Here is a 12,497-nt window from a genome sequence, read left to right as displayed (position 1 = left end):
GACACTACTATTATCCTCACCACAAATGAGGAAACCGGAGGCCTGCCATCTGGTCCACCTGTCATCTGACTGCACAAGAAAACGGAGGCTCAGAGATGGACAGAGGCGTGGCCACATCAGCAGAGCCCTGGACCCCCCACCCAATGCTTAATCTTCTTCTTTTATAGTAAATCCCAGAATTAGAAACTGTGAGAGTAGGAAGAAGCATTAGAAATCAGCCAGTCTAATTAATATTTTATAGATAAGGTAACTTACACAAGGCTGAGTGGCTTATCCAGACAGGAAGTAGCAGAGCCTGGCTTTGAACCCACGCAGTCTGGGTCCAGAGTCCATGCTCTTAACTGTTACATCACGCAGCCTGTCCATTGGCATTAGGTATTCAATAAGTGTTGTTGATGCTATTAACAAATCTACAACAGAAATCAAATCCAAACTTCTCACACAGACCAGGGTTTCTGAAAGAAAAAAACCTGCTCCACATGAACAAAAATCAATTATAAGAACTACATGCTGACATAAAATCCCATATAAATGCTAAGTAATGATAATGAATTTGCTACACAGACCAGAAATAAATCTGAATGAGAAAGGATACTCCCTACTCCTTCCTGTTTATCTATTAGTACTAATCTAGTCAGTAGCCGCTAATATAATTACTTCATGAAAATCTATGCTAACAGGAACCAAGGGAGGGCACGCATAATAACGCTCACAGATGAATATATTAGAGTCTCATGTTTATTCACCATTCATTTCAGAAGGGTCCTCTAACAAACCTACTACCCGACTGATTTGCATCACCTTTCTCCCCCTTCCTCTCCATCTGGGGCAGGTTACAACAAAAGAGTGAGGAGAAGAGCAAAACTTTCACAAAACACAACATCCGGATAAAACTCCATGAGCAGCTGAGACCTGAAGGCAAACGCCATGAGAGAACTGGAAGGCTGGTGTGTGACGGACTACGTCCACGCCCCGGCGGAAGGTGCACGAAGACGAGGCCTCATTTATCAGGTTTTGAACGTGTAGCCATTACTGCTGAACACGGAGTTTAGTAGACCGGCAGCACCAGGAACCCCTGAGAGCTTAGAAGAAATGTGGTCCCTCACCCTGACCCAGAACAACTGAACATGTCCACGTGTACAGGAAAGTCTGAAAGCCACCACAGAGCCCTGGGCCACGTGAGCCGGGGTGGTGGTGCAAAGAAGGGCGGGGTCTGTCCTCGGGCACCGACCCTCCAGTTCCCCCACCATGCCTGCTTCCAGCATCTCTGCTCCCTCCGCCCAAATTCCCAGGCAGCCAGAGAGACGTTAAAGCTTAGGGAAGCAATGACTGGGAGTCGGTGGGCACGACACTTTCTAGGGCTTTGGAGTGAAATGCATCTGAGTTCGAGTCCCAGTTCCACAAGTTATTAGCTGTGTGGAGAAAACAAATTAATTTGTGTGAGAAACAAAGTATTTAATCTGTCCAAGCATCTGTTCCTCATCTATAACACGGAGGAAGTAAGCACGATGCCTTGTGTTTGCAGGAACATTGAATGTTAAGTGCCTGTGCCAGCCACCCGTCTCCAGGCCTGGACGGTAGGTACTCCAGAGCACATTACTCTCCCTTTCCTTCTCCAGATTTGACGAGAGATCAGGCTGCGCAATTTTATCGCCAGGTGCCATGGATCCAAAGTGCTGTGTTCTATTAGGAACCTTAAAATCGCTCAGAACCAGAAGTGACTTCTGAGATGATGACACATTCACTTTACGGGTGAGGAAGTGGAAACCCAGAAAATGTAGTGCTTGGGATAAAAAATCTTCCTTACCCAGTTCTTTTACTATGGATTCCAAAGACCAGTGTTCCAAATGAGGTTCTAAAAACCTCTCCCCACAAATACCCTGAAACTGAGGTTAGTCACTGAGAGTGGGTAGTAGCTCTGTGGTCAAAGGCCCAGGAGACCCACTTTTGAATGCCATCTCCACTACCAGCTGTGCGACTCTAGGAGTCATTTGCTCAAATTTTCTGGGACTCACTTTTTTCACCTGTAAAAGAGGCCCATTAGATCATCTCTACGGTCACTTTCAACTATAATCCCATGATTCCAAATGAAATGTAGCTTTAGGCAATTTCTTTAAAGATGCCATTTTCAATATTGTCCACAAGGGGGCAGAACGTCTCCTTTACAGAAGTCTTAGCAGAGTGACACAGGATGGAAAGAACTCTAAGAAACCAGTACATATTTTTCAAAGCATTCAGTTTTCTGCAACTTAACTATATGGTTTTATTTCTGTGTTGGTAATTCTAATCAAGCATTTGGCCAGACATGCCTCACATGCCATGAGAAATGGAAAGTGTTATAGAGCTAAATTTGAATTTTATGGTATCAAAGTAGGATGAGCCACAGGGGAGAGACTGTAAAATAATGGGAATTTAGAAATGTAAGCTATCCAGTCACCCAAATATGGCAAGGAGTTGCCTTTTTGGTAAATGAAGCATGAGAGGCAACTGTTTACAAAAGGTTTAAAATACACAAAGGTTTTTAAAACTTTCACACGGACAAGTAACAGAAAAAAAGACAACGAAAAATAATGATTGCAAAAATATTTAAAATTATAATAATAAAGTTTTGAATTTAAAAATGCACAGGGACAAAACACAATGTGGTATACTGAATTAGATCCTGGAACAGGAAAAAAGACATTAGAAGAAAAACTGGTAAAAATCAGAACAAGGTATTTAGCTTTGTCCTGATGTTTGTTTCTCAGCTTTGACAAATGTACCAGGGTCGTGTGGGACACGTCACAAGGCGAAGCTGGGTGGCGGGTACGAGAACACTGTGCTATCTCTGCAACTTTTCTGTAAATCTAACATTGTTCCACAATACAATTTTCAATCTAGAAAAATGCATAGAACGATAAGAGGAAAATATAGCTAAGAACAGACAGAAACACAGAGTTTTGTAAGAAATATCTGATCTTGATGATGGTTTAAGAAGGGGAAATTTGAAACTAGGAGGTAGCAGCTCTCGTGCAATAAAGCAAAGATAAATAAATAACAATGACAAAGCCTGGAGTAAAGTGGGCAGTGGACAGAGAGGTGTATCCTAGGATATTACTGATGAAATTACGTGCTGCTGGAGCCTTTCTGAAAGCGACTTGGTAATAAGCGACCAGCTACAAACTGATAGCCTTTGACCTGGTAATATCAGTTTTAGCAACCTATATACCAAAGCAGTAATTTAAAAGAAAAAACAGTCACCTACTTTTATGAAGTTGTAGATCTGCTCTATAGTACTGGAACTTGTTCCTGTGGCCGTGGGTGCCATAAATTACATGGACTATTATAACGGAATTAAGAATGGCAAATCTGAGCCTTGTAGAGAGCAATATGTGAAATTATTTTTAAACAGCTCATTATATGCAGTGTAGTATCCTAGACTAGGTCTTGGAACAGAAGGATATTAGCAAAAAAAAAAAAAAGGGGGGGGATATAAAGTCCATAGGTTAGTTAGTTAATAATACGGTATCAATATTAACTTCTTAGTTTCGACAATTGTGCCATGACTATGAAGATGTTATTAGGGAAAGCTAGGTGAAGGATATGTGGGAACTGCATCTTTGCCACTCTTCTGTAGTTTGGGGGTTCAAATCCTGGTCAGGGCACATAACTAGATTGTGGGTTTGATCCCCGGTCGGGGTAGGAGTGGGAGGCAACTGATCGATGTTTTTCTCTCTCAAATCAATAACAATATATCCTCAGGTGAGGATGAAAAAAATTAGGTATGCTCAGAAAACATTTTCAGAATTATAAAAATTACTTTGCTTTTTGGCAGGTGGAGGGAAGGCGGGGTGGGGGGGGGAGTCACTTTATGTTGCCGTGGCCATTCAGAGTTTACACTGAACTAAAGATTAGCACGACAGCCAGACTCGGAGTGGCCGGAGAGAGCTCCAAGTATGCACATCCCGATAGTCTAAAAATAGTTTTTTATCTTTTTAGCATGTAGATCTCATTCAGGGAATAAGGAAGACATTTTCTATCATAATCTTTTTGGTAATCACTCCTCAGGGACTACATTTAGAATTTCATGGTACATGAAATATTTTCCTTCCAACGACAAGATACTTGCTGCTTACTGGGGAGTGGGGCATGCAGTTCCCTAATCCATGGCAGACTGAGCCATGTAAATGCTTATCCAGAGAAAATGCTTCGACAGAGCTTGAGCGTTTGGAAAACCCCGGTCTTCTTGGCATTTGCTCCTTCTTCAGTGCCCTGGGCAACACGAAATGGGTGAGGAGTGACGAAGAGGGTAGACGGGGGTGGGGGGGAGGCTCTTCCAAAGTGGCTTCGTTAAAATCAGTTCTAAATTCACTGACTTCTTCAAAATTTGTTAAAAAATAAAACAAAATTGCATTTGGTGCTGTCGGATTTTGAAATAGTTGTAATTCTGAAAGAACGCCTTGGCTCTCCTCACGGGGCTTTGCTTGGCCCGATTCCCTGATGGGTGGCATGACAAGCAACCTGACGAGAAACGCAGAGAGACACCTCGGCGTCCACAAAGGGACGTCAGTGCCACCATGTGCCTGGTGGTGCCACATGAGTGGGTCTGCCGATCACCCACTCCATCCCATTCCAGCCCCCCCGCTTCCTACTATCCTGGGCCCCACCTTCACCCTGAGACCAGCTGACATGATCCCGCTGAGGCAAGGTCCGAGCGCAGCTGCACCCGCGGCCCATCTGGAGGTCAGAGTTCATCTCTGCCTCAGGGCAGACCCGCAACCCGGGCCGCAGTCCTGCACCGATTCACCGGAGATGAGTGTTGCTGGCATGTTTGTCCTTTGGTTCCGACGACTAATGCTACGAAATACCAACAGATAATATCCACATTTCCCTTTATCTACAAACATTTGGAATTTATTGAGGACACTGGTCAAATTATTTGCTGGGGGCGCCTAACTAAAGCTACAAGTGAGACTTTTCTCTAGACCAGGGGTTTTTAAACCCGTGTGCCGCACGATTTGTAAAACATGCAACGCCTGGCTCTTTAGGCAGGGGCGCTGACCTCCTGTTCACCAGACTGTCAGATGAAAAAGAATGACAGCAGCCAACACAACAACAGCTGTCCGGTGTGGATGAATCAAAATCACACCTATTTTTTGTCAGATGGACCAAAGACGCAATTATTTTTGGCGTGCCGCAGAATTTCAGTAATCAGTTTATGTGTGCCATGCGATGAAAACTGCCGCTCTAGACAGCCGTGTGAGCAGGGGCTCTGGGGTCAGATGGCTCGGATTCGAATCCTGAAGTTCGTGCTCAATAAATATTCATTACTATAACGATTTTATCATGAGGCAGCAGAAAAACCATCACATTCCATTAGGAACTGGGGTGCTTTGCCTTACAAACAGTGTGATTCACAGAAAGTAGGGTTTGGAAACCCTTTCCCCTCCCCAATATGCTTGGGGTCCTCAATGGCGACAGTGACTTTCTATAGCACAGGGACCTTCAGACCTAGGGCGGTGGGGTGGTTAGAAGCTGGCGTACTTTGCAGAAGTCCCTTCAAGAATCTGAGTTGCCCTTACAGAGATTCGTGACCTTCACCCTTCAATGCAAATATTTTCTATGCCATTTCTAGAAAGGGTTTGTTCACATAAGTCTTCTCATATCGTGTATGGAACAAAGTAGAATACACATGTACAGAGGACCTGGACTTGTTGGTTCAGAACTAAGTACAACTTCAGTAACTTATGACGAAGCTGAACCCTCTTATTGACATGACCAAATTCACAGCGGGTGTGGGAACAGACATGCTGGCCACAGAAGGGTGGCAGATAAAGAATCCAGTAAGCCATTCGACTGAAGGGAAAAAGAAAGCGCCGACTTCAGCGCTACTTCAACCAGGCCTCTGTTTCTGGTACCAATTCCATGTCCATTCCCACCCCACCCTCTCTTATCAGTTTCACATGGATAAGACATCCCTGCCCCAGCCCTTAAGAGCGAGAAAGATACTGCTGTCGCTCACCCTTCCTCGCCAGCCAGTGTGGATGCCCCTTGTAAAACACCTGGTAGCAAAGCACATCATTCACATCTCACCTTCCTATTCTACTGCATCCCTTCCCTGCCATCAAATTGATCTTTAAGGGCCAGCAGGCTAGCCGCAGCCCAAGGCCTGTTCAGAACGCCGCTGGTTCTTCCTCGGCCTCCACGCAGTCAGGCTGTTTGGAACAAAGCCAAGCAGACTAGGAGCAGTGGATTTTTCAACCATGACCCTGAGTCTTACAGAACCAATGGCAATTCAGCAGTTTCTGGCAAAGGAGTCAAGGTTTTGAACCTGCAGGGTGTAACTACTACTAAGGGAACCTACTTGTTGTTTTATTCACAGACACAGATCTTCTTCAAGATTCAGAAAAAGTATCTAGAACCAGCTTCATAACTTGCAAATAAAAATGAAACATGCAACACAAAAATTTAGCGCCCCTTGTTCAAAAGAGCAGGAAAAAAATGCTGTAAAAGTATTAAAACATGAAACTTCATTTTCTTCTGGTTATTTCATCATGTCATGTTCCGTGGGACATGGGGATCCTTGTAGGGTGGGTGCAGAGCATCAGAGGTACCCAGGGGCCCTGTCCGCCCCACAGGCCATCATCTTCTGGGCTCCCCCTCCAACCAGCTGCTGGACTGATACATCATGCCCTGGCCAGGGCTGGGGAAGTTGAGCTAGGAATCCCCCTTTCCCATGGACTCACCCACCCCCACCCCCAACTCAAAGCAGGCATGTCTGCCTCAAGTTTATTGCAACCTCTCTGCCAGGACATGGGAGGTACCTAGACTGAGAGTAGGCAGGCTTTACCCCCACAGAGCCACCCACTAAGCACCCCAGGTGCATCAGCCTGAGCTGGGAAGGCCACTTTGACCCTTGCCAAGATGTCATGGAGCTGGGTGCCCAACACCAACTCTCCCCATGCTCACACCTCGGCCCCTACAGGGGTGGAAGGCAACAGGCTGGTGGGTGGGGACAGGGTTAGGGAGGTGGCAGGACTGTGCATAAGGCTCCGCTCCCTGGTACACGCTCCAATGCCCCACCGGGGTTCACTTAATAACACACAAAGTCAAAGACAAACTTATTAAGAATTTCAAGATGGCAGCCGCACTGCACTACACCCCAGGCCTGGGGCTCTGATTCTCAGCCCAGTGTCCTGTTCGACGGCATGACCCCATGCGCATAGCACTGGCCCTGCTGGTACCCCACCAGAAAGTCCCAAGGCAAAAGTTCACTCTCCCTTTCCAATATAAACTGCATCTGTGCTTATGATAGGGACAGCAAAGAGGTTTCACCTTGCCTGGGTGTGAGGCTGCCCTGGAGGGGCAGGTGTGAGGGGTCTCGTTCCGCCTGTTCAGCTCTGCAAGGCAGAACCTGGTTTACCCCGAAAGGCTTCTGAAACCCACCCAGTCAAACAATAATTTTAACTTGTTACATTGTGCAAGGAACCGATGTACAAGATATAGGCAGAGTCACGACCATTACAGAATCCTCCCAAAGCTAACCTGGTGTAGGGATTTACTTTACGTGTTGGGGAGATTAGAAAAGAGAGCAGATTGAGCGATAATTACTTAATAAGTGGCTCTGGGGTGATGGCTTGTAAAACTGGGCCATTATCCAAAGTCATTACTTTGATGCAAGAGTATAATCGAGTTGCTGAAAGCGCGTTTTTACAAACCTTGGCTTCTGGGTCACTGTTGATACTGCAAGAATCATCATCATCAGCATGTGGGGCGTTTCTAGAAAAAAAAAAAACAAAGAAATAAAACAAAACAGAAAATGGGACTTAGAATTCTACCACAAACTCTGGTGGCAAAAAAACCATACGTCATGGCTGGTCCTTCCAGTGCCCTACCTGAGTTTCAAAGATGCATAGCGTAGTGTGGCTCCTTCAAACTCTTTTAGACTGGGGTCCGGGTTAACTGTGGCTGCATGCAAATCCTGGAGGAAAACAGATGTCTGTTAGTGGAGAGCGGGGGAGGACCCATGACATGCCTTCAAACATGATGAGGGAGAAGAGCCCGCCCGGCCTGCAGCACAGTGCCCACGAGCTTAGGCGGGAAGAGGCATGCAAGGGCTGCTGGATGCTGACTCAACGCAAGGCGCTGCTCACGAGACAACAGGCAACCTGGGGCGCTCAGCTCGAAGTCACTCACGACAGGAGATGCCAAAAAAAAGGCCACGTGTGTGTAAGCTGGACATCCCTAGCAAGAAGCCCCATCACCCCAACCCTGCAGAACGCATGATGTCCGCAAAGGAAAAGGTGCACCCCAGCCATGCAAAAAGAACAAAATATTACATGATCTTAAAGCTGACAATATACTTGCCTTCCAAATGTCACTATTAATCTTTCCCCCATTCAGAACAGCAAAATCACTCCATGGCTGTTTCTAGACATATAGTTATTCACACAGGAACAAAGCACATTGATTTAAGGGAGCGGGGAGGACAAAAAAAGAGAAAAGGAAAGGAAAGGAAAAAAAAAAAACAAAACACGAAACCAGGTTGTTAGCATTGATATTCACAGGATGGGTTAGGGAACAAATTCATTCTAACAGCAACTGGTTAGCTCGCTCACTCTATCTAGAGCTATATTATCTCCTGCAGACCAGGCAGGAGGAAAGAGCTGGCACTTTATTTACCAAAACAAAGGACTAAACATTATTAGCAGACAAAGAAGTTATTTTCTAAATGTGGTCTGACAAGGAAAACAAAATGCTTCTGAATATTAAATGCCTGGCACACCCAATTCCACAGGAACCCTCTTCTCTCCCGCTGAGCAAACAGAGCTATTTCCTCGGTAGAGGGGGAATTAGGGCCGACACCTGTCAGTGTGCTGGTCTGGAACTGAGGAATAGGAATGCCATGGCGAAGTGCATAAAAAGCTGAGTGGTCAAATTATTTTTATTTGAAAGAAAAAAAAAAAGGACAATGAAGAGGAAAGAGAGTGAGTAAGGAACATGGCCTGACATCATCTTGCTGAGATTTAACCAAACCTAAAATAGCCCTGAACAAGCTAATGTAAGTTCCTCTAATTCATAATATGCTCTACTTCTCTGACACACAGCCTCGTCACAAATTAATATTTGATCACTAAACATAATCACAGAACAAAGCATGAAACCTTGCCTTGTTGGTAGAAGTCTTCTTTCTTTGAATCTGAACAACAACTTCCATTCATCTTGGACAAGAAGGAAACATTTTAAATTTTCCACTAGCTTGAGTGACTATTCAAGTATTTTTCATCTAAGATTTAGGGAAATAATGCTAATAAAAGCCAGGACGTCCTTATGAATTTGTCATGGTGGGCAAATTAACATGGTGGGCAAATCTCTTTTCTCAGATAATAAATCAACAAAGGAAACTTTTCAACTGAAGTTCTTTGAAAATGGGAAGGAAACAAGACCTATAACTTATGCTCACAATATTAATAAAATTTTTGTTTTCTTAATTTTATTTTTATTGTATTTTTTCCATTACCATTTATCACCCTTTAACCCCCTCTCCCCCTGCATTCACCACCCTGTTGTCTATGTTCACGAGTCTTTTCCCTCAATCCCTCCACCTGCTACCCCCACCCAGAGCTGTCAGCCTGCTCTCTGTGAGTCTGTCACTATTTTGCTTGTTAGTTCAGAATGTTCGTTAGATTGCACATATGAGTGAGATCATATGGTGTTTGTCTTTCTCTGACTGGCTTATTTCACTTAGCATTGTGTTCTCCAGGTCTACCCACGCTGTCGCAGAGGGTGAAATATTCTTCTTTTTTATGGCTGAGTAGTATTCTATGGTGTAAATGTCCCACAGTTGTCTTAGTCACTCATCTACTGATGGACACTTGGGCTGCTTCCATAACTTGGCGATTGTAAATAATGCTGCAATGAACACAGGGGTGCTTATGTCCTTTCAAATTAGTGTTTTAGGTTCCTTTAGATATATTCCCAGAAGTGGGATCTCTGGGTCAAAAGGAAGATCCATTTTTAATTTTTTGAGGTATCTCCATACTGCTTTCCACAGTGGCTGCACCAGTCTGCATTCCCACCAACAGTGCCAAAGGGTTCCCCTTTCTCCACATCCTCGCCAGCATCTGTTGTTTGTTGATTTACTGCATATGGCCATTCCGACCAGTGTGAGGTCATATCTCCTTGTAGTTTTAATTTGCATTTCTCTGATGATTAGTGATTTTGAGCATATTTTCATGCCTATTGGCCCTTTTGGAGAAGTGTCTATTCAGGTTCTTTGCCCATTTTTAATTGGGTTGATTTCTTGGTGTTGAGTTTTGTAAGTTCTTTATGAATTTTGGATATTAACCCCTTATCAGATGTATCAGCAAATACGTTCTCCCATTCCTTGGGTTGTCTTTTTATACTGATGGTTTCCTTTGCTATGCAAAAATATTTTAGTTTGATGTAGTCAAATTTGTATATTTTTTCTTTTGTTTCTCTTACCTGGGAAGATGTATCACATAAAATATTGCTACAAGCAATATCCGAGATTTTACTGCCTATGTTTTCTTCTAGGATTTTAATGGTTTTGGGTCTAACATTTAATTCTTTCATCCATTTTGAATTTATTCTTGTGTATGGTGTAAGAAGGTGGTCTTGTTTCATTTTTCTGCATGGATCTGTCCAATTTTCCCAACATTTATTGAATAAACTATCTTTAGCCCATGTGCTTGCTTCCTCTGTTGAATATTAATTGACTATAAAGGTGTGGGTTTATTTCTGGGCTCTCTATTCTGTTGCACTGACCAATGTGTCTTTTTTATGCCAGTACCATGCTGTTTTGATTACTATGGCCTTATAGTATAGTTTGATATTAGCATGATTCTTCCAACTTTGTTCTTCTTTCTCAGGACGCTGTTGCTACGCAGGGCCTTTTGTGGTTCCATATAAATTCTTGAAATATTTGATGTGTTCTATGAAATACGTCATTGGAATCTTGACAGGAATTGTGTTGAATCTACAGATTGCTTTGGGTCGTATGGACATTTTAATGATGTTAAGTCTTCCTATCCATGAACATGGTGTGTGTTTCTACTTATTTGTATCTTCTTCAATTTCTTTCTTCAGTGTCTCATAATTTTCTGAGTATAAGTCTTTTACATCCTTGGTTAGATTTATTTCCAGGTATTTTATTCTTTTTGAAGCAATTGTAAAGGGATTTTTTAAAATTTCCCTTTCTGTTGGTTTGTTATGACATATAAAAATGCAACTGATTTCTGAGTATTAATTTTGTATCCTGCTACTTACTGAATTCAATCAGTCCTGGCAGTTTCTTGGTGGAATCTTTGGGATTCTATATGTACAGTATCATGTCATCTGTAAATAAAGACAGTTTTACTTCTTCCTTTCCAATTTGGATGTTTTTTATTTTTTCTTCTGGTCTGACTGCTGTGGCTAGGACTTCCAGTACTATGTTGAATAAGAGAGGTGAAAGCAGACACCTTTGGCTTGTTCCCGATGTTTCTGCCCATCGAGAATGATGCTGCTAGTAGGCTTGTCATATGTGGCCTTTATTGTGTTTAGGTATGTTCCCTCTATTCTCACTTTGCTGAGAGTTTTAATCATAAATGGATGCTGGATTTTATCAAATGCTTTTTCTGCATCTATTGATATAACCATATGGCTTTTATCCTTCACTTTGTTTATGTGGTGAATAACATTTATTGATTTGCGAATGTTGTACCAACCCTGCATTCCTGGAATAAATCCCACTTGATCATGGTGTATGATCTTTTTGATGAACTCCTTTGATGTATTCAACTTGCTAATATTCTGTGCAGGATTTTAGCCTATATGTTCATCAGGGAGATTGGCACATGATTTTATTTATTTTTGTGGTGTCGTTAGCTGGTTTTGGACTCAGGAAAATGTTGGCATTGTAAAATGAGCTTGGGAGCCTTCCTTCCTCTTGAATTTTTAAAAATAATTTGAGAAGGAGAGGTGTTAGCTCTTCTCAGAATATTTGGTAAAATTCCCCTGTGAAGCCATGTGGTCCAGGGCTTTAGTTTGTTGGGAGTGTTTTGATTACTGCTTCAGTTTCACTAGGTGTAATCTGTCTACTCAGATTCTCTGATGCTTCCTGATTTAGTTTTGGAGGATTATATGTTTCCAGGAATGTATCCATGCCGTCCAGGCTGTCCAGTTTGTTGGCACATAGTTGTCGATAATACTTTCTTACAATCCCTTGTATTTCTTTGGTGTCAGTTATTATTTCTCCTCTTTCATTTCTGATTTTAGTTATTTGGGTCCTCTCTCTTTTTTCCCTGATAAGTCTGGTTAAATGTTTGTCAATCTTGTTTATCTTTTCAAAGAACCAGCTCTTGGATTAATTGCTCTTTTGTATTTTTTGGCTCTATTTCATTTATTTCTGTTCTGGTCCTTATTATTTCCTTCCTTCTACTCACCTTGGGCTTTGTTTGTTGTTCTTTTTCCAGTTCCTTTAAGTGTAAAGTTGGATTGTTTATTGGAGCTGTTTT

General features: G+C 42.9%; 1 protein-coding gene across 18 annotated transcripts in view; it reads right to left on the bottom strand.

Annotated features, from left to right (window-relative positions):
• The window catches only part of APBB2 (amyloid beta precursor protein binding family B member 2), a 317,140-nt gene that overhangs the window by 86,765 nt on the left and 217,878 nt on the right, over positions 1-12,497 (bottom strand). For 13 of the 18 annotated variants that reach the window (XM_053922819.2, XM_053922824.2, XM_053922818.2 and 10 more), the window contains 3 exons: positions 8,347-8,409; positions 7,875-7,960; positions 7,698-7,758 (listed from right to left, as the gene is read on the bottom strand). In XM_053922819.2, the coding sequence (XP_053778794.1) occupies positions 7,698-7,758; positions 7,875-7,960; positions 8,347-8,409 (210 nt within the window). The remainder of the gene's footprint in view (positions 1-7,697; positions 7,759-7,874; positions 7,961-8,346; positions 8,410-12,497) is intronic. The other 5 variants (XM_045182788.3, XM_045182789.3, XM_045182790.3 and 2 more) reach the window with 1 other exon arrangement.

This window comes from Desmodus rotundus, chromosome 4, assembly GCF_022682495.2.
Source record: "Desmodus rotundus isolate HL8 chromosome 4, HLdesRot8A.1, whole genome shotgun sequence".
NCBI lineage: Eukaryota > Metazoa > Chordata > Mammalia > Chiroptera > Phyllostomidae > Desmodus > Desmodus rotundus.
The sequence above is the reverse complement of the archived record's forward strand: the minus strand, read 5'-3'. Positions and strand labels throughout refer to the sequence as shown.